This window comes from Idiotropiscis lumnitzeri, chromosome 9 (genome assembly GCF_059441095.1).
Source record: "Idiotropiscis lumnitzeri isolate Australia: NSW breed Sydney's pygmy pipehorse chromosome 9, RoL_Ilum_1.0, whole genome shotgun sequence".
NCBI classification, from domain to species: domain Eukaryota; kingdom Metazoa; phylum Chordata; class Actinopteri; order Syngnathiformes; family Syngnathidae; genus Idiotropiscis; species Idiotropiscis lumnitzeri.
This window is the reverse complement of record NC_142399.1, coordinates 5831401-5853874: the sequence shown is the minus strand read 5'-3', so window position 1 is coordinate 5853874 and position 22474 is coordinate 5831401. Positions and strand designations below refer to the sequence as shown.

Here is a 22474-nt window from a genome sequence, read left to right as displayed (position 1 = left end):
ACACCTACGGCAACCGAGAAGGGACAAAGCAATTGCTATTCTTTAACCAGTATTGTCGAAAAATGCAATAAAATCCGAAAACCATTTACATTAGCTTAATTAATTTCTAAATAGACTTTCCTAATTTATCTTTACAAACGGGAAAATGTTTTAATCATATGACGACATGAAACACGAAACAATATGTAATGCTGTAGTTTGAGCTTTCTGCCACGCCGTAGAACAACCCGGAAGAAGCTCGACCGTCGTCCCCTGCAGTTTCACATGTATAATTTCGAGGCTTTTTAAACCGGCTACATTACGTGTTTTCTTGTTTGTCGTTGCATGTTGAAGTCATTTCGTTCACTAAGAAGCGAGGTAAAGTGAACATATTGCACGTCGCTTGTTGTTACAAAACTCATCTTGTAATCGGACCCACATTTAAGACCGCTAGCCAGTTAGCAAGTTAGCATTTCGTGCTTGCAGCAGTGTTTTGTTGTGTCACTAAACTCCATTTGATCGTGTTATGCCTTGTTTCGATTGCTTTTTTTGTTCATCCAGTAGTGAAATATGATACATATACACATATGTTTAGATATGAGGGAACAAAGAATGGTAAGAACTCAATGTCACACATGAAGGACAAATGAATGTATTGCACTAGGTACATTTTGTGGATGTACTTCCCAGCATCTTTGCGGCTCTATTTATAAATACTGTACTTGTAGTTAACAAAGCTAGTAGTGATTTTAATACTCTAGGTTTTAAATTAAATAATTTTATAATTGATTGATTACATTTACATATTATTAGTGATTAAAATATTTTATGAAATGATATATTTGAGGTAAGATCCTAATCCTGCAACCTTGACTGTTGGGTGGTCCACTGACCTTAACGACACATTTTGTACTTTTTTTGTGTGTGCCATCAGAGACGAGAGCGGCCACCATGTTCCTCACCCTAGCTCTCCTGCGTAAGGGCATCCCAGGCAAGCAGTGGATCGGCAAGTACAGGCGTCCGCGTCCTGTCACGTGGCAGATGAAGCGCAACATGCTGAAGCACCTGGAGCGTGAGGCCCAGAACGAGTACTGGATCAGTCGACCCTACATGACGACGGAACAAGAGTTCGGCCACTCCGCTGAGCGCCGGGCACGCAACTGGGCGCGCATCAAGGAAACCAGTTTCAATAACTTCCCTGCGCACAAATCTGTCACAGATCACCTTTCCCACCTTGGCATCTCCAAGAACTGGTCATCTTAATGCTTTGGTTTGGACACTGAGAAACTTTTCAACAATTTGTTGTCGTGTTGTAAAGCTGGACTGAAAACTCACAGAAAGGCATCGACGTGGCTCAATATTTCAAAGTTTTTGCTCCAAGTGTATGTACACCACATGTGTTATTAGTCATTTATGTATAAAACTCATTTGAAATACTGCAACTGGATTTGTACTTTCTATTTTTTTTCAGCTGTGAAATTGTCCGTCTTTTTGTCCCCTTTTATGAAACACTGGGGTTAATTTACAGAATACTGCCACCGTTTCTCCACCAATGACTTAGCAGCTGCATCATTCCCTCTAAAACCTTCAAGAAAATTATCTTTCCCTCCATTATCTTCAAAAAGTGCACAATACCTCTTTTATAGGAACTCAGAACTATTTCAACTTTGCCTGCCCTTTGTTGCAGATTCATCGGAAAAGTCTTCGTAATATTTTAAATCTTTTTGTTACAGTGAAAAAGTATCTTACGCTGTCCAGATACTCGTGGGCATAACTATAAAAACTGTACATTACCCACAGCCGAATGTTCTTTGTGGGAACACCAGACTCCGACCACTACAACTCGAGGTTGACGTGAACATCTTCAGACTGAAGTTTGTCTCTTGAATTATTAATAACGCCTGTGTTGTTCTTCCTGTCCAGCACATTTCCGAACCTTGAGTTTATCTCACCTCACTGGAAGGGCAACCTCACCTATCCGGACTTCATTTTTAATGAGTTTATCACCTCTTTGGTGCTTTGAGCCCTGCTGGTTTCCATAGCAACCACCACAGTCCAATCTTCACACCTTAATATAGTCTTCCAAGGCTCACACTAAAACGTTTGAAATATTTTTTTATATCGTGTCTTTTTTTTTAAATCCGAAATATTTCCACTTGCAGAATTACTCTAAAGTCGTTTGTACAACCTCTCATCATGATCACCTTAATCACAATGAACATATTTGTAGACTTTTGCACAATGATATACTGGCTAATCTTCGATTGTTTTTAATAAGGAAAACAGATCTGTATCATATTTTACTTTTTAAAGCGTACAGTAATATAATTAAGAGTTTTTGCGTCATTACTGATTCATGGGTGTGTGCTACTTATCTTGGCCACCAGGAGCAGTATAATATAGTCATGCGACAGAAAACGAAGAAGAGTTACCGCCTAAACGACACCGCCTAACTTTGTCGTTTTTAGTAGAGGTTAAACATGCTGTATAAGCAAGTGAGTATTGTGATATTATCTGCAGACATTTTATTTTCACGTTATATTGTCATGGACATTTTAATCTTTGATATCCGTTGCTTAACTCCTTCACGTCGTTAGCTCGTCTATGCTGCCGCCGAGTGCCCATTATGAGTTAGCATTAAGCTAGTGGACTTATGGTTGGTGGTGTAAACTCACTATTTTACAAACTACTTCTTGTTGTAAGGTTGAGTTGAGTTCACTTCCACCATCTACCTCTTGTACATAAACATTTTTCTCTCAAGTTAAAGCAAACCTCGTACAAACAACAGCTTGTATCTCGAGGCACCACTGTTTTTTAGCCACCTAATGAAATTCCCCGGGAAAGCTCAGTCCCGAGTGTGTTCACTCTTTCGTCCTGCAGGTGTCACTGTGGCGCCTCCTCTTGCTCCATGAGGTGAGGGAGGGATGATGAAGAGGCTGACGCGTAGGAAGACCCCACCATAGACGGGGTGGCTCCTCCCCGCATCCAAATCAGCATCTCAGGCGTTCTCCTCCCTCCTCCTCCTCCTGGATGATGATGAGGAGGAGACGCAGCACCAGCGGGCTGAGCAGCCAGCAGCCGCCGCACAAGCAGCACACACTCACCCACGCCACGGCACCATGACGCCGGAGCACCACGCGGAGCCTTGCTCGGAAGAGGCCGAGTGAAGCGGCAGGATGGCGGGGGGCCGCCGGGGACTTGTGGCCCCTCAGAATACTTTTTTGGAGAATATTGTCAGGCGCTCCAACGGTAAGACCAGGTTTTTGTGTATGCGTGTGTGTGTGTGTGTGTGAGGGGGGGGTGCGAGTGCGTGTGTGTGTGTGTATGTGTGTGAGCGCGTGTCGGGGTGTGCGCGCGCTTGTGTGTGTGCTTTCTGACTGTATTGATCTATTCAGTCCCAATTAATCCACTGCTCTTGTCTTATTAGGGATTCATTTTTAAGGGGGTTTAATGAGTAAAGTTAGTTTAAATGATACTGCAAACCCAAAAAACAAACACCACACCCTGTCATTTTGGACCATTTCAAAATCAATTATTCTTGACGGACAGATAAATTGATAGATAGATAGCTGAAAGGATAGAAAGATACTTTATTCTTCTCATTAGTGGAAATTAAGAAAATTGTCATCGCAGCAAAATTCATGTGCTGTATTTATTTATTTTTTTTCAAATTTACTACAAACACATTCAAAGAAATTCATAAAGATTTGGATGTTGCATGTTTATGCATGGTAAGTAAATATTTTGCTACAGTAATATTTGTACAATTAGTGCATGATGAATTCATTCAATATGGATAGCGTATGAAACATCCGTTACGCAATGTTTACCAGGCATAACATCTTTATTTTTCCATTGACACGTGAGGAAAAAAAACATTAAAACATTCAAATAGTAAACATTTTAAATTCTGTATAACAATGGGCAATAATATAACAGTGTATTGGATTTTTACTAACATGCGTAGTAACCAATCAATCAACAATAGGCTTCTAACTTGTGATGACATAAAAGCCTCCCGCAGGATTGACTTTTGGACAGAGAGAAATTGATGGACCAGAAATAATACCAAAGAAAAAGAAGAATATTGCCCCTTGCAATATTTAATTAGAGCAACTTTTATATGAGAAGCTCTTGGAATTCTCTCAGGGAGCAAGACTGTTCCTTTACTCACTCGCATTAAAGCAATGCATTTTTAATTTCCTGCATAATTACACAAGAGCAACACAAGTCTCAGGTGTCTCTTATATGGGCAGTAATGCATATGGGCTACACACTGTTAAACCATATGTGCACAAAAGTGCTAATCATTGGACTCTGAGGTTGTCTATGGCTGAGGGGGGTCCACAGATCCCACACTTGCAGAAAGGTTGAAAAGATTGAACAAATGAGGGAGGAAAAATTACTCAACACACCCGACTCAAAGTATAACCGGTCAGTCGAATTTTTTAGAGACTTCTGACAATCAGACCTTTCCTGATTTTGGGTGGAAATGAGTTAAAATATGCAAATTAGGACATTTTATTGTTATGGTTAGGAGAAATGTGAGCGACATCCGATAATCTGACCTTTGATGACTTTGATCGTGAGGGTGGGAAAATGCTCATAGCCGTGAAATGGATGATTGCCAAAATTCCCAAAAAGAGGATGAAAATCCACAAGACACATCCTTCAAGACAAAAGCCAACACGACCTTGGGCGGTCCGCGGATTAGCAGGCGCTAAATCTTGAGCTAACGGGAGCCAAGACTGCTAATCTGAAAAGAGCGCTAGCTCCTTGGATGGATGGATGTTATAAAGTCTCTCACTCGATCATCGTTTGATTTTTTTTTTTGTGTCTTTTGTAACATTTCATATTCATGAGTAATGCGTTTTTTCTTCAATCCCGGACTATGAGTGAACTTGAATTCCCTTTCCTATATTTAAATAGGGCCTAAAACGTCATTTAAAAAACGTGTCCGTCTATTTCTAAGCAAAATATGACAGTAGACCATTTTCAGACAATTTGTTTCGGGGATGGCTGCCAATTTTAGCTCACTTGCTAACCAGCTAACTGCATGTCAGATGGTTGTTATGCTAACATGTTAGCCTCAACAATTGGTACAAATTTGAGGTGATAAACAATTCAATTTGTTGGAAATTGATTTCAAACTCATTTATACTCACAAGATGTTCTGTTTGTTGTTGTTGTTGTTTTTTTTTTTTTCTTCAAAAGAAGGCTATTGAATTCAGCATGCTAGCGAAGTAGCCGAGGCTCATTACACCCGTCTGCATCTGTCAAATCAACATTTTATTGAAATAATTTGATTTGAACATGTCGTGGTCATACAGAAGGTACCAAAAATCATCTCTTTCATTTATAAATATCTATAATTCATTTTTCGTAAATGTTGGGTTAGCAAATTGACCTTTCTTAGCATCAGCTAAATGTTATCATATTAGGTGTTAGCAGCAACATATAACACTTGGTTTGGGTTGATTTTAGTTCATTCTAGTCATATAAGTAGGTAGTTAGTAAAATAATATTTTGTTGATGAAAATTCTAGCACAATTGTCAATCCATCACCATTGTCTTGTTGTTTGTTGGCACAATCCATCATTTTCTTTTTCTTTTGGTCACACATTCAACCAGATGTTTGCCATATGAATCTGTTAACGCTTGTTTTTCTTTTCACAAATTTCAGTTTGGACACTGTCACATAGACAGACAGGTACTACGAACTAAACTAGCTTCTTATGTTTTCTTCACACTATCTACCTTGCCCTCCCTTTTCATTCCAGTGTCTCATTAAAATGTTCTATACCAAATGTTGTTAATTTACAAAGCGCTCACTAACGACTGAGCTGTAGTCATAATTACAAATATATGTTTGAACACCAGAGTAAGCGATTTGGACTTCCCAAGAGTAACATCCATCTGATCATTGTAAAATAACACGTTGGCATGGAACATCTTGTGCATTCTATTGTGTTGTCATGACTTTAGTTGGACGTGTGAAGAAATGTGGGTTTTTGTCTGCGTGAGAGTGTGTATTAGTGTATGTGGTATGAAATAGAAATTTTCCTTCCCCTGTCCTTTCCAAATGTGTGTCTGCGCATACAAGGATTTTTTTTTCCTTTTTATTGCATCACTTGTCTATTATTTGTACACTTTATTCACCCAAAGTAGCGTTGTTTGGTATCACAATTATTATAAAATAATTTTGAATATTTTCCATGCAAGTTAAGTCCCTACTGAGCCTATCATGTCAATTGTTTTATGTATGAAACTTTTTTTTTATGATTTGGGACTTAAATGGGATCACACGATAAGTTATTGTCAAACGGAGCCTTTAAAAAAAAAAAAAAAGAAACATGCTATTATTTCAGGGATGGGCATAATAATTCACGAATCAATGAAATGATTGTTAATTCAACTTGGAAAACTCATGTTAAAAAAAAATAAAAATCCCCCCCCCCAAAAGGACACTTGTAGCACTTTTACGTGCTTTTGATCTTTTTAGCCGCTCTTTCAATAAATGTTACAAATCAATAAATCATTTTGAGCCAGACGTAAGCAGCTGGTGTTGCTGCGGGATTCTCAGTGACGACCAATATTTCTGTTAATATTAAACAAGTCACATAGCGGCACTGATTGTCTCGGGCTATTAGCATATTGACTATGAGTAAGTGTAGCTCCGAGGTGCTGCTCACCTTTTTAATATGCAAAATAGGCCACGTGCAATCGCGCTGCCTTTCTTTTTTTTTTTTTTATGACCTTTAAAACTAATAACGGCAGTTATTGATATTTGCAGACAAATGAGCGATCACGACGATTATCACCGGTGATTCTTCTCCATTTAGCCTTGAAAAAAGTCACCCACATGCCTCTGTTAAAATGAACTCCCCTCAGCTGTTTGTGTCAGTGTGTACAGTCTAATTTGTCCGTCTTACCTCCTCACGTGTAATGAAGCTTCATAGTCACTAATGAACATTGATCAAGTGTGTTGGGAACTCTGAACGCAAAGGTTACAAATCTGTCCTTGTAAGGTTAATAACTATAGTCAAGCTTTAGGGCACATGAAAACTACGGCCAGATGTAACAGGGCAATCATCACGTCCCAAATGAAGATATTTACTAGCAGTGTTACAAAAAGAGTAGAAATGGGCAATAAAATGACCCGCCGATACATAGTTTAAGAATTCAGTCGATTCATCACGTCTTGAAGCAATTGAGCAATTAAGTCAACACAGTTCTTCACATTAGTATTAAAAATAACCTAAAAACAGGAGTTCAGAACTTAACTTTCAGCGACATTACGATTATTGACGATCATGATGACTTTGAAACGGGAGCTCAGAACATTCAGAGTGCGCAAACCCATTTTCCCATTCATTCAAATGGTGTTCACCTCATGGCTGCGACCAGCAGAGGTGCTGTTGTGTCACCTTGTTTGCGCAACTATTAATTATTGTTATCTGGATGCCAACTGTTTTTAAAATGGGGGGTTGAATCATTCAGACTGAGAAAATATATTTTTACGCTAATCAAAATGGGTGGCTGTTCCTGGCTGCAACCAGCAGAGGTGCTGTTGAGTCAATCAAAGACCCCAAAAAGGAGTCTAACATGCTATATGCACTATGGGACGTCGAGGAAGTTAGCTCAGAGTTGGTTGCTAATGCTAATGCCATTTACGCCGGAAGATAGTAAATTTAGTCTTGATGATAATTCTGTTTTTTTTTTTTTTAACTGGTTAATTGGGTAAACATTCAAAGAGAACGCTGGTTGATTGTCAGTTTTCCCAAGAATGAATCAGATTTCGTTAATACCCATCCCCAATTAAAAAACTGAAACTCAGATAAAACTTTGGGTCGTAATATGATTTGCGTATTCCCAAACAAATGACAATGAAATCTGCCTTGGTGGAGGTAAAATACCTCTATCCAGAAATTACATTGCTTATCTAGAAATTTGCACTGAACTGCTTCTTAACATCCTTTTGGCCTTTTTTGGTTGTGTCCTTTCATTGTGTCCAATAACTTTCTCTTCTAATCCCCCCCTCCCCCCAGTATTTGCTTTTGATTCCGATCAAAGGCAAATATTTCCAACCTCCTGAGTGTTGAGGACATCCCGGCGTTAACCCGTCAACCTGTTTGCCTTCTTGTGCTTCTTGTGTTTTTGTCCCTCTGGGGCCGCACAGACACCAACTTTGTGCTGGGCAACGCGCAAATTGTGGACTGGCCCATCGTCTACAGTAACGACGGGTTCTGCAAACTGTCGGGGTACCACAGGGCCGAGGTCATGCAGAAGAGCAGCACCTGCAGGTAGGACGCAGACATTGGTGCCTCATTATGTCCATCAGTACACTCAGTCACTGTTGTGCAAGTCTCTGGTACGGTGGATTGAAAAAGTCTACACACCCAGTTCTTGGGCTGAACAATTCATCAAATTAAAATCGACAGCACAACCAATCTCTTTGCAATTTGGGCGGGGGGCAAAATTGCCCCATGTTTTATGTTAACGGTACACAACTTGTTTGGTAAAATTCTTTGGAAGTTGTCGTACTGAACGCTTAAAAGACGGCATGGTTAATTTTATTTATAAGACAGATTCATTTATTGCCTGTGTTTGTTCAAAAAATTAATGGGAAGAAGGCTATGAAAAAATATTGACATTATCGCAATAGCAATATTGAGAGAAAAGAATTACTGTATTTTCCGGAATATAAGCCACTACTTTTTCCCTAGATTTTGAACCTGATTTTGACGAGTCGACTCCTGGCATCGCACCTGGTGATGTTCATTTCATCTGAGCGTGATGCAGCCGATCTAGTCACGGCCCCAATTAGAGAGCAGTTTTAAAACGAATAATAGATTCTTCTCTTGTTGATCGACAAAATGGAAGCCATACGTCATGAGTTTCTGCACTCCCTCAGTGGCGCAATGTGCCAATTATGCGCAAGTCTCTGGATTAATTTTTGGCACAAGTTGACGATCAGAATCAGTAAAAGTTTTAATTTTACAATCGGTATGGCAAGTGTTTTCTCTGGAAAGCCAGTTGAGCATTTATTTATCACCCTTGATATCTATATATTTTTTTATTTTTAACTTTTCCTCACTACCACAACAAGAATGACTGCATTACTAGTAACGTTTTTTTTCCACTATTAGTACCACGTATGGTCAACTCACCTTAAGAGGGGTATCAAGGATATTGAATACATTCTCAACTGGCTTTCCATATGTGTAACTCAAGAAAGGAGCCACTTAATTTATAGATTTTCATTTGAAAAAAAAAAAAAAATCAAAAGTGCGGCAATGAGGCAGAACCTGCTGATGAAAGATGCGGGGGGCCGAGTGAACCCCTCCCCGCCCACGCGTTGGTTGCTGACGACATCATGGATCGTTTTACGTCTAATTTTTGGGGGGTGATAGAAGAGGAGGTTCTTTCGAGTGATCCAATGGAAATATTGCAAATGACAGCTTTTCTTAACGCCTCGGCGTAGACGCGCCGCGTGTTGACTGTAGCGTTTAACGAGTGTGCCAGTAAGCAGTAAATTAATAGAATCACATCACGATGGCGTCCGCTGCCAGATTTGCAAATGGTGTGAGATTTCTTGTGTTTTGTCACAGCCAGCACTGCTGATTTGGACCCTCGGGGGCTCCAGCATAAGCTTCAGAACACTTGCCAGGACCAACACTGAACACACTCAATACAGTGTGACTGTGTGTGTGTGTGTGCGTGTGCTCTGATTCGTTTTAGGTTTATTTTTAGTCAGAAGTGCTTTTTTTTTTTTTTGCAAGGGGGAAAACAGACCTAAAATCACCTTACTGTATTTCACATATAAGACTTTTTTAGGTAAGTCGTTACACAATCAGTGGGTAGGTTCTTTTTTTTCGTCTGCTGCACTCTTAAAACCGCTGGGGGAAAAAAACAAACAAAAACCAGTTTGGTTCATTGATACATTTTTTTATTTTTTTTTGGACTCAGCAATTTCAAGGGTGTAGGTTGTTACCCTAAGTCACCCGCACGCTGAGTAGCTGTGGAATTTGAGCAGATTGGGTTACTTTTACCCAAGGTTGGGTTAATTATTCTGACCGAGCAGACTGGGTTGAAGATTGGATTTGGGTGGGCTGTGTCACTATCTTGTGATTGTGATACCGTCACCCCTGCTCGGTGGAGGCTGTGATGTCACTGACTGTTGTCTTTGGGTATTTCTTCACAGCTCTCACCATGCCGTTGATAACATTTGGCCGAACCTGTTCGATGCCAGTTGCTCAGTCAGTTGTTTAGTTCTTTTTCAGGACATTCCAAATTGTTCTATTGATTTTGCCCCAATCTTTTTACAATAGCTCTGATTAATCTCCCCCTCTTCTCTCAGCTTCAAAATGCGTTTCTCCCATACACAGCTCTGTGCTGTGTTGATTATGTCTAAATGTCTCAAATCCACCTTTTAATCTGAAATCCAAATGTCTTCAATATACACCAAAAAGAAAGGAATAGAATAGACCTTGGCGTTGCAATTCTTTTGGAGAGGACTATATGATTTGGCTGCTTTCCACTTTGCAACACGTTCCAAACATTTGATGATGGATTGCGTCGATGGACGCTCGACGATGAGGCTATGAAACATTCAGAGTTGTATGCAGCTGGTTTTTGATGTTTTGACAAGATGACTCCCACATAAAATGCATACTCATTTCCAACATCTGAGCTTGCTTTGCTGTGGATCAAAGATTTGTGTCCGGAGTCTCCCAGGACAAACCCTGCGGGATTTCCCGACACGCGACAAGCGAGCCGCTTGTGGAATTTTTAATTGACTTTCTTTGAAGAAAGTGGCCTCAGAAAGAGAGAGGACATTTAGAAAAACATCAGGCACTCGTCTGAGAAGTCGGCCCGCGGCGTCGAAATGTAGCCTTGTTAATTAAATTTAGCTCTCCGTTTGCATTTCATAACAAACCAGCCGCGCGGTATATTTAGATCAGGGCTGACGGTGCAAAAGCGTGTGATCGGTGACCCGTCCTCCGGATAATGTATTCATTACAAAAGGTAATAATCTTCGCTTTTTCACTCCGACAAAGACCATAAATGCCCATCTGCTCCTGTTCAATTTTTCATGCAGCAATCAGGCTCAGTACCTGCAGGCGTACGTTGATGAATAGCATGTCATTTTAGGCTTTTCAAGGGAGGAATTTAAGGAGGAAAAACAATGTACTGCAAAAAGTGTGTCTCTAGATGGATGGTTTTCCATTTTCTAGATTTAGAAAAAAAGCATGTTTTTCATCATCTGATGAATACAGTAAGATCATTTTTTTTTACAGTTGTAAACATTTTTAGTGTCTTCTCTCTGTATCTGAAAACCAAAAACTGGACTTTTTTAGTTGTTTGCATTTAAAATAATCATAAAATGTTTTGTCTTATGTTCTGAAAATTTAACCATGGTAATTTTCTTGAGTCATCTCCAGAATTCATTTTGTAATGTAATCCTCTGTCAAACAAAGATCTTTTGTTATTTTGAAACAAAACATACTCTTTTCAATTATTTTTTTTGTTACGTAACATTGATTAACATAAGCATTAATTACATTAATACATTCTTTTTCCAAATTAAGATGACATTTATGGAATTTGTAGCCATTTTTTAGAATTCGTATTTCCTTTCAGATTAGAAAAATAAATCTCAATATATTGTCTATTGTTTCACCATCTGAAAAACAATGATTGGTCATTTTTTGTTCCGATTAAAAGATTAAAATTAGGGTTAAATTTAATTAGATCTAAAGCAAAGATACTTTATTTTAATTTTCAATTTTGAAAAATAAATCCCCATTTTATGAAAAATGTTTTCTGAAAAAAGTTGTTTTTAAATGGTTAAATTTAAATTTATACATTATTTCTGTCACGTAAAATTAATCAACATACACATTAAATACATTAAGAGGTGTATTTTCCCAAATTAAATTAAAAACATTTAAGGATTTTATTAGTAATTTTTGTAGAAATGTTATTTCTTTTCAGATAAAAAAAAATACAAGAAAAAAAATGGAAAAACATTGTTTTGGACAGCTTTGATATAAAAAGTATATAAAATATTCAACAAGGGAATATTTAAAACAAAAATGTAAGTAATGTATTCTAATATTTACACTTTCACTTATGTGGCCCTATTAAATATGAACATTTTATCTTTTAATTTTTTAATTAATTCTTTTTTTTTGCAGTTTCATGTACGGCGAGCTCACCGACAAAGACACAACAGAAAAAGTGCGTCTGACGTTCGAGAACTACGAGATGAACTCATTTGAAATCCTCATGTACAAAAAGAACAGTAAGTACGCCGCGTTCCCTTCATCATGCAAATCTATTCCGGAATGTACGTGGCCGACTTCAAAGTAAACTCTGAGCACTTCCGCGCCTGTTGCTACCCAATAGACAATGTTTTTTTGTTTTTTTTCACCTGTGTCATCAGTGCGGAATCTCTGCGACCTTTTAAGACGATTCTTGTGCTCTTAGGGACACCCGTGTGGTTCTTCGTGAAGATCGCGCCCATTCGAAATGAGCAGGAGAAGGTGGTCCTCTTTCTGTGCACCTTCAGTGACATCACTGCCTTCAAACAGCCTATCGAGGACGACTCGTCCAAAGGTTCGTAGCCTGGAGACTGAGAGCTTGTATTTGGGAAGAATTCACATTTCAAAGCAGACAAGCTGTTATTTGTTTGTTTTTTTTTTGGACTTGAGCGCTGAATGGTGACAGTGAACTTAACGCACTGATGGCGAACGTTTTTCTAAAAAGGAAGCTTCAAGCTGTTTATTGCAAGTTTCGGTTGAAGTTTCTGAAGTTACGTGTTGCGTACTTGAAACGAGCGCACAACTTTGCCTCAGAAAAATCTGCTTAACTTAATGCTAACACACTAACGGGGTCATAACTTCATAAATAATTTGAACACAAATTTTGCAGCCGTACATGTAGACAGATAATATGATGCTCAAAGGCATCTTCTTAATCCTCTGTGAAGAATGACTAATACCCAGAGGTTTGCTGAGGAGCCCACTCAGATCTGGTATTATACTGCCCCCAGGTGGCCAAGGCGAACACACCAAAAGGAGCAGCACAGTATCCATTGAATTGAATCGAAACTTTATTGCATAATTATTATTACATTTGAATTTAATTATTATAATTATGTCACGGTGTTTAATTAGGTCATTACTGTATGTAATATTATAGAGTGCACTTTTTCCTGCCTTTGCAATAGGTGAAAATCTTAAGTGAAAAAAAAAGGCTTTACACCGAGTATTTTCACTATTTTGCTGCTAGAAAACGGGAGATCGTATCACATCGCTTTGGCAAAAAAAGAACAAAAAACAAGACAGCCCCACATGGGATTGCAGAACTGAATATGAACACGAGACACAAGTTAGTAGTTTAAATCCTGCAAGCGTATATCACATCAGTACAGCATTGTGTTTTCTTCTACCGCCGCCCTTCTTAAGTCATCCGCAGGTTTTTATAACACTAAAAATACTGTTATGGTCTTTTTATAACTGCTACCAGCCGCTGCGATACATACTGTACGTAATCATACCGGCAGAGAGTTCATTTTTATTTTTCTTGCATCAAAGTGTGTTTACCAGTGCACGGGAGATACTGACGCACTTTCAAATGATGAAATAAAATGTAAAAACACGATTCCACGGGGAAATGAGTGTGAGAAAAGTTATCTGGCTAGAATTCATTATGACTTCCGTTGCATGGTGGTCAAAACAAGCAGACATGAAGGATGCATTGAAAATAATAATATATATTGTATTATAATAATAATAATAAGTAAGGTTCTTGAAAATCTGACGTGGTAATGAAGTGGTTTAGGTGTTAAGGTTGCCGTTGAAGGGTTAAGGTTAAAGGCTGAGGATTAGAGGATTTGTTGTGAAGGTAAGAATTTGGTTTGGAGTTGGGTGTCAAACTCCCGTCCTCAAGAGCCACTATTGTGCATGTTTTTGATGTTTCCCTCCTCCAACACGTGTTATTCAAATGGTCAGGTTCTTGCAAAGCTTGCTGGTGAGCTGCGTGAATCACAGTGTTGGAGGAGGGAAATATGACTTGACTTGGTGTGTGGTCAAAACTCACATAGAAATTAACATCAACAGGAAGCAGTGATGTGGCATCTTTACGGCGTTCATTTGGTGTGTTGCAGGCTGGGGTAAATTTGCCCGACTGACCCGAGCTCTGACCAGCAGCCGAGGCGTCCTGCAACAACTGCAGCCCACCGTCCACAAAGGAGAGAACGTACACAAGCACTCGCGCCTGGCTGAGGTAGTAATAAAAACGCACCCTTCTATCTAGCTATCGATAGCTCTCTCTCTCTCTCTCTCTCTCGCTCTCTCTCTCTCTCTCTCTCTTTCTCTCTCTCTCATTGATTTTTGATTACCTCCTCCAAGGAAGGAGTCGGATTTGTACCAGTGTACAATTTTTTGAGTCCTTTTGAGTTTTGCCTTGAGTACGGGTTAGGGGTAGGGTTAAATTTGATTTAGAGTTAGGCCTTGGACTCAAGCTACGGCTCAAGTTAATGTTCACTTTGGGTTATAATCGCGAGACAAAAAAGTCCAATAAAAATCAACAAAAGGTCAGGTTTCAGGTTTCGGTTGTTTAAATCCTTGGCTTCTTTTTGTTTTCGGAGTATTGTTCCAGGTTTACAGACATATTGCATTTGTGGCCAGGTGCTACAGCTGGGCTCCGACATCCTGCCCCAGTACAAGCAGGAGACCCCCAAGACGCCCCCGCACATCATCCTGCACTACTGCCTCTTCAAGACCACTTGGGACTGGGTCATCCTCATCCTCACCTTCTACACGGCCATCATGGTGCCCTACAACGTGTCGTTCAAGACCAAGCAGAACAACGTGACGTGGCTGGTGGTGGACAGCATCGTGGACGTCATCTTCCTGGTGGACATTGTGCTCAACTTCCACACTACCTTCGTGGGGCCGGCCGGAGAGGTCATCTCGGACCCCAAACTCATCCGCATGAACTACCTGAAGACCTGGTTCGTCATAGACCTGCTCTCCTGCCTGCCTTACGACGTCATCAACGCCTTTGAGAACGTTGACGAGGTGAGTGTGTTGACTTTTGAGCAACGCCTGAGGTGACACCAAGTGACATCCAGCTGTCACTGAAGTTGTTTGTGTGCCTGGAGATGGTGCTGTGCAGTGGAACTTTGGCCAGATGATTGTTGGGCATCCACTTTCCTGCCAGAGCTGTCAGGCTGTTTAACTCACAGACAGAATGATACAAAATATGAAATGATCCAAATGACCAAAAATAATCATACAAAACATTGTACGTAACATGTTATGATTGGATTATGATTGAAAAAAATAGGGAAGGTGGGGAGTTCATGTAAAAAAAAAAAAAAAACATGCGGTTCAAATGACTAATGGGGGATAGTTCGGGCTATGCTCAGGTTAGGAGTATGGATTGGGTTTTTGGGCTGTGGTTGATTCAAACTTACTGTACATTTTTCTCAAAATGGATTTCCATAGTTGTGCATTCATCAATGCAGACGCTCAACCACATTTAATAATCAGTCATCACATTCTCTCCCACTTCTTTTTGTTTTGTTTGATTGTGAATGTCCACAAAGCTTTTTCTGGAGCTCTCGCTTTCGGATTTACCGATAATTGGCACATTATAATTGGGTAGATGGAGCTTTTCCATTATTCATAGGAGACAAACACACACACACACACACATGCTGCTGTGTCATCCATGGCCTCCAACCATTAAAACCTCACGGCGTTTGACGGAAACAATGCATTGTGGGTAACAACAAAAGCAAACTTCAGTTATCTTGACAATCGCAATGATGTCTGCGTCTGGTTTTCTGGTCCTATTGAGGTACAAAGGGGTCATCTACTTTTATGGCGATGGAGACAGTATTGTTGACACAGCTCTTGGATGTAACATTTCTGGTTGACACATCATAACACGCACACACGCACGCACACACTGTGATTGAATGGAGCTAGAGGGTCCTGCACTTTTCATTATATCAATGCATCAACTGTGTGTAATTCCGTGTCGTGTGCTGCTTATATGTTTCACGCCTGCGTGAGTGTGTGTGGGTTGTATAAAATGCAGCGTTAGCATTTAGTGTCGCTGTATGTGTGCGGCCTCTCAGGGTTGACGCGAGGTGTTATCAGACACCGTAAAGGGAGCTCTGTCTGTGTGAATGCGCGTGCAGCATTTTGAGTCGTCGGTCTCGTGTTTCCATGCTTCAGCATCACCGATGCTGACGAGTTCAAGCATCAGGAGATCACGTGCGGTCACTTGGCGGTAGTTGACACTTAACTGGACACATTGCAGTTGGTATATAGGATGAAATGTTAGAGATTGCAAAATATTAGAAAACTGTTCCACATGTTGTACCTAGACAAAAAATACAAATAAACTGGTACAAGTTGTTTTTGCAATTGCAAAAAAATACACAATAAGCACAAAATATTGGAAGAATATTAGTAATAAGAGAACTCAATGTTAAATATAACTGTGTTACATGATATATAATATAATATAATAATACGACAAAAATAGTGGTAGATGATACGCCTACTGGAAATAAATCAAAAGTATTAAAAATACAATTTAATTCGACAAAATTTGATACGAATATTACACAAAAAGAAATTGACAAATACTTTAAAATTATTAGAAAAAATGTCACAAAATAAAAAATATTACACAATAAATACCAAAACATTGAAACAAGGTTGGAAAAAATGACACAATACATACGAAAATTTTCCTAAATATGAGCCCCCAAATAAAAATGATCTGATTTAAAGAATTTTAAAATAATCATGTCATCAAATCCATGGCAAAAAAAATCTCCAAAAGTATTACTCACCAAATTTGTAAGACAAAAAAAATAAAACAAACATGTTCCAAAATTATACAAAATATAAAAAAACACATTGTGCTTAATAGTCCCAACAAAAATATTCAAAAATAATTTTAAACAGACAAAAAATACAAAATCATTAGTTGACGAACCCAACTCAAGTATTAAAAAAGAACGATCAGACATAATTTCAATAGAAAAATGCATGCTTGCTTTGCCAGTCGTCTTGACAAGCATTCCATCTCAAAAATTGTATTCGAGATCACTAACTATAAAAAACACGGAAAAATCACAAATAAAAACTCGATTTCCTTCATTTTAAAGAATGAGAAGCGCAACTTGCTTAACTTTGGTCCAGCCAATCAAAGGCACAGTGTAATGAACAACAGTTCGCCAGCTTACGGTCACAGCAATCATTGGTCACCTGCCAAATGTTGTGCTGAACTTCCTGACCGCTCACAATTTCAATCTCAGACAATCACATTGATGAACTTCCTGTTTCCAAGGCAATAGCGGGTCAGCTTCCTCACAATCTCTGAGGGGTCGTTCTGCAACACGCTACCAATTTTCTCCCAAATTGCTCCGGAGTTGGTCGGCGATCCCACGTCCAGTTGTGGACCTTAATGAACCACATGAATAACTGTGATGGCCTCCGAACAGCGAGGCGAAGCGGGCTTGATTAGCAATTTGGTTATTTTTGGCCTTGTCATTGTGTTGTTTTTGTAACGTAAAATTGTTTTTTGTTTTTTTTCTTTAAAGTCATGTTTTTATTCATCACTTGATTGTATATTCATTTTTCTTTGTCTTCTTTTTCAACCCCTCACCTCCCTTTTTTTGTTGTTTGCATGCCCCCCACGCCTCCTTCGTCCCCCCACTTTGCCTCTTGGCCTGTTTGCATGCACGGGACGTGACGTGGGAAGAATTGGAACCGGCGAGCTGTCACTCAAGTAGGCTTCACTTTGATGAGAATATGATAATGAACAAGTTGGTGTTTTTCTTGTTTTGCAGACACACACACACACACACGTGCGCGAACACGCACACGCACGTGCACGTCGTTGACCTTGCAATGTCAGTCGCCAAAGTGTGCTGCAATCCTCCTGAATTCCAATCAGTGGACCGCGCTGCATAGTTTTCCTTTAAAAAAAATTGTTAACATTTTTTTAAATATTTATGAGCAGTATTTAGCAAACAACATTTAACATGTTCTTTTTTTAAGAAGAAATTGGGCAATGTTACAGGGTGTACAGAATTACTTTTTACAGAATTCTTTTTTACTTTTGTCGGAGAAAAAAAGTCACCACTCGTAACATGATACACAATCTATAATAACAATCAGTAAACAAAGACATGAGATTAGAGTTGAGTTTTTATTTATTTATTTATTTGTTTATTTTTTACAAAAGTTAAAAAAAAAGTTTTAAAAAGTTGCATTGTTCTAAAATCAAAGCTCCTAACACCTGAAGAGAGTCTTCTGTGACCCCCCCCAACACACACACACACACACACACACACCCCACCCCCCCCTCAAAAAAAGAGAAAAGGGGCATGCAGAAATAAACAGATGTCTCATCCAGCAGCCCGGAGCTTGCCAGGGTCCCTGCTGACGATGTCGATGCTCCAAAACAAATAAGACACTTTTCATTCTCAAATGGCTGCGTGGTATCCCAGAGCAGCAGGACACCGAAGCTTTAAAGCAAACATTGCATCAGCTTCATATTGCGGCATGTTCATGCTTTAACCCAGTCATTAAACAAACGCTTAAAAAAAACAAACTTTTAACTGCAACACTTTACATCAACAAATATAATGAAATTGCGAACAAACACTTTTGCATACGTCATACGCCATACAGCTCACATGATGCAGTTGAAGGCACTTAAACATATGAGGAGCTCATATAAGTCAAAACGACCATTGACTCATATACATAAATGAAAGTCTCCGTTGAAGCTAACGTATCTTTTGTGAAGCGCTTGACTGCGCGGCAGACACGCTGGCCACTATTTGACCCTGCTGTGATATTATTTCCATTATTTCCTTTGGGGGGGAGTTTCCAAATCAGCTCTCGCATCTCGTATAATTGAATTTGTGCTCCTCGGAGTGATTTTCTTTTCGAGAGGGCGATGCGTCCGTCAGACGCCACATAGATCGGATCGGGTGACGGCCAGCGCAGCAGTCGCACGAGCTGCACACCGCCAAGCATTAGCCCAATCAATACGTCTCTCACACTCGCACTCTGATAGTCAAGTGTGGGCAATGAGTCTCTGAAGCTGCACGGGGATTGTGCGTGTCCGTTTGAATCACCGGTGGTGGGTGTCTGGGCAAAACGCTGAGTCGACATTGCGGCCGAGCTGTAAATTCTGTGCACGTTTTTTAATCGAATCACTTTCATAACACACACACACGCACATTGTGTCCGTCCGTGTGTGTATGTGTGGCCATCTATCCATTTGCATACCCAGTCATGTTTGCGGTTATCTATTAAGACGATGTGACTTATATGACTGTGCAAGTGTCAGAGCCTGTCAATTAAAAGGAATGTGATGGAATAATAATTCATGTGGCAGAATGAAGAGGGTGGAATGGAATGTGGAAGCTGTACGATAAAAAAAACAAAATTAAAAAGTAAATCATGAAGCCTTTATAAACTATCCTACCAGGGCATCGCGATATGGTCTTTAAAATCTTTATTTTTTTCACAAACTGGAATTTTAATCGTTTTTTCCCCTTGCTTATAGAAAAAGCAATTTACATTGACAGTATTACTTTTTTTAATTGCCCTTTTGGGATTCGCCTTATTTCTCCTGATACCAAACAAGCTTTTAAACAGTTCCCCCCCCAGAATTAACTGGCTTCAACTTCCACAGAAATAATGGAAATTAATATTTTTTTCTTTGAGTTGAGCAAACTTCATAACAAGCAGCCGGTAATGAACAATTCTTCAAAGAAGAGGGCAATTGCTGGTTTTAAGATGTTTATTGCCGTTCCCTGTTGACGTTTAAATATAGAACCAAGAGAATTTAGTTGGATTTAACCAAACCACACAAGTTGCAAAAGTTTGCTAGCTTAATGCTAACACACGGTGCAAAACATCATTGACCGGCTAACAAAAGTAGCATCAATGTCGCAGTAAATATAAACGTTGGCAACGCGTGTAGACAAACAAGAGAACAATATTTACATAAAGACATATATTCTTTATCCTTTGTGAAGAATGACAATTATAACTGCTGCTATTGACTCATTCATGGCTGTTAATATTTTGGGTGTTTATGTGTGAACAAATCATTTAAATCTTTTTATTCAATATTATTGTGTTACTTTCCTTATGTCTTAAACGTTTTTGTTGTCTTTGGTTTTAAGCTGTAACAGGTTAATTTAATTTCCATTCATTTCGATATAGAAAGATGATTTGAATTTCACGATTCCGATTTAGATAGTTAGCTTAGCTTAACACAATTTTACGTATCACTTTTCCGCGACTTCTGAGTCATACTTTCCCCCGCTTTTGTGTTTGAATTCTCACCTGTTCAACTTGACAGTAACTTTATAGTAACCCTGTAGCTTAGCATCAAGCCTAACCCTGTTGATAAATTAGTTTAGCATGCTGCGCCCGTCAAAACATGTTATGTAATCGATTGTTTGTGAGCCTTCCACTTTTCAACTTTCTTTCTCCCTTGTCTGCCGCCGCAGGGCATCAGCAGCCTGTTCAGCTCGCTGAAGGTGGTCCGGCTCCTGCGTCTGGGCCGAGTGGCCCGCAAACTGGACCACTACATCGAATACGGTGCCGCTGTGCTGGTTCTGCTGGTGTGCGTGTTTGGCCTGGCTGCTCACTGGTTGGCCTGCATTTGGTACGTACATACGTGTAATCATCCCTCCAGCCAATTATCATAATAAGGCCACCCATTCAGCTAATTACGTGCTCATTAGAGGCTGTTTTTTTCTACCTTGTGTAGAATTACTAAACATGTACTGTATGTTTCGGTATCTTACGGAGGTTTTTTTTTTTTCATGCTTGGTATGCAAATGCATACTGCCTAAGAAGTCTAATCATCTCTATGGGGGGTACGCTAGATGAGTGTTGCCAAACGATTGAGCCAAGGCACTGATTTTACATTAGAAAAATCACACCGCCATACAAGAATGTTACTGAGTACGTATATTGAAATTTTGATGACCCTGTCTCAATTCGTGCACTAATGTACTTACACAGATTGAAATGTGGGCTTTTTAATTGGACACTTGGTTGTTTTTTTTTGGGGTGAATGAACGACAAAATGTTAATTGGACCTTTTGTCATCAAGTGGAGGAGGTTTTAATTGTTCTGCCTGTCATTATACATTTTTGATAAAGATAAACTTTACTTTTTGTAAACAAATAATGCTAAAACACCAGGTAATCCTTCATTGAAGTAAATGATAACTGTATACTATTTATTTTATTTAAAAAAATATATTATTTGAATAAATAAATATAACTAGTCATTCTTTTTGTAACATTTAAATAATTGTCAATTAAATAATTGACAATTAATCATAGTTATTTAACCAAACATGAAATATAAAATAGATTAAAAAGGCAATGGTGATTGACACAAATTGATAAGAATATTTTTATAGAATGAATTATTTAATATTTAAAAAAAATCCAAATTTGGTCAATTTCATTTTTTTCATATTTCACTTTTTTTCACAGATCAATATTGGTCAATCCCCACAGAGATATGTTGTTTTTTTTAATTATTGACAACATAAAGTACTGAAAATCTCTTAATGGATTAAAGAACGGGCCATACTCTTGACTTTAAATGCATTCCTTTGGTCTTGGTGTACCTAATAAAATGTCACAACACATGAATCCCAGCCCTGGTAAAAATAGCTGCTGCGCCGATTCCCACAGTGTGATGTCGACGGTTGCTATGGTCGCACCGCAAGCTAAAGAAAAAAAAAAGGTTAACTGCCTTTACCTTGGATGACAGCGACGCTGTCACTTGAAATCTCTTTAGTTTTGCCTGTTTCTTTTTTTTTGTCAGTGTGCTGACATGGGGAAAAAAATCTACACATAAAAAAAAAAAGAAAGAGTTGATAGAACTGCTGCATCATCACTTCTTGGCTGTCTGTCTTTCTCAACTTACTGATGTTTGATTTTAAAAGACTCTCCTTAACTTCCACTAGCGACCCAGGTTAAACTTAGCTCCTGTAAACGGCAAATATGCGAGGATTGCTAATCAACGCTCCACTGTGCCACCGATTAACATGAACTTTTTACGACCATCGCCGATGGCAGGTACAGCATCGGCGACTACGAGGTGATCGACGAGGAGACCAACATCGTGCGTATGGACAGCTGGCTATACATCCTGGCTGAGACGGTGGGCACGCCGTACCGCTTCAACGCCAGCGGCTCGGGCAAGTGGGAGGGTGGCCCCAACAAGGATTCGGTCTACATCACCTCGCTCTACTTCACCATGACCAGCCTGACCAGCATCGGCTTCGGCAACATCGCGCCCACCACAGACGGAGAGAAGATCTTCGCCGTGGCCATGATGATGATCGGATGTGAGTTTCGTTTCGGATGGCTGTTCATTGTTGGTCGGATTTAGGAATTCTGAGATTT

General features: G+C 39.4%; 2 protein-coding genes across 4 annotated transcripts in view; both read left to right on the top strand.

Moving 5' to 3' along the window:
- The first annotated feature begins 190 nt into the window (after positions 1 to 190).
- mrpl57 (mitochondrial ribosomal protein L57) lies at positions 191 to 1421 on the top strand. 2 transcript variants are annotated; one of them, XM_088305145.1, is made up of 2 exons: positions 191 to 266; positions 914 to 1421. In XM_088305145.1, exon 2 carries the CDS (start codon positions 931 to 933, stop codon positions 1240 to 1242), a length of 312 nt encoding a protein of 103 aa, XP_088161271.1. In that variant the 5' UTR covers positions 191 to 266; positions 914 to 930; the 3' UTR covers positions 1243 to 1421. The 2 variants fall into 2 exon arrangements, with proteins under 2 accessions (XP_088161271.1, XP_088161270.1); XM_088305144.1 differs by having other exon boundaries at positions 209 to 357.
- A 1544-nt stretch (positions 1422 to 2965) lies between these two features.
- kcnh1a (potassium voltage-gated channel, subfamily H (eag-related), member 1a) overlaps positions 2966 to 22474 on the top strand; it is a 30704-nt gene continuing 11195 nt past the window's right edge. The window contains exons 1-9 of one of the 2 annotated variants that reach the window (XM_088304861.1): positions 2966 to 3228; positions 5663 to 5689; positions 8159 to 8282; positions 12180 to 12286; positions 12472 to 12600; positions 14153 to 14271; positions 14676 to 15068; positions 20552 to 20709; positions 22145 to 22416. In XM_088304861.1, coding sequence (XP_088160987.1) covers positions 3156 to 3228; positions 5663 to 5689; positions 8159 to 8282; positions 12180 to 12286; positions 12472 to 12600; positions 14153 to 14271; positions 14676 to 15068; positions 20552 to 20709; positions 22145 to 22416 — 1402 coding nt within the window. In that variant the 5' untranslated portion in view covers positions 2966 to 3155. The remainder of the gene's footprint in view (positions 3229 to 5662; positions 5690 to 8158; positions 8283 to 12179; positions 12287 to 12471; positions 12601 to 14152; positions 14272 to 14675; positions 15069 to 20551; positions 20710 to 22144; positions 22417 to 22474) is intronic. The other variant, XM_088304862.1, reaches the window with a different exon arrangement.

Excerpts from the sequence above, each read along its gene's own strand:
- mrpl57 (XM_088305145.1), top strand. The coding sequence starts at position 931 with ATGTTCCTCACCCTAGCTCTCCTGCGTAAGGGCATCCCAGGCAAGCAG.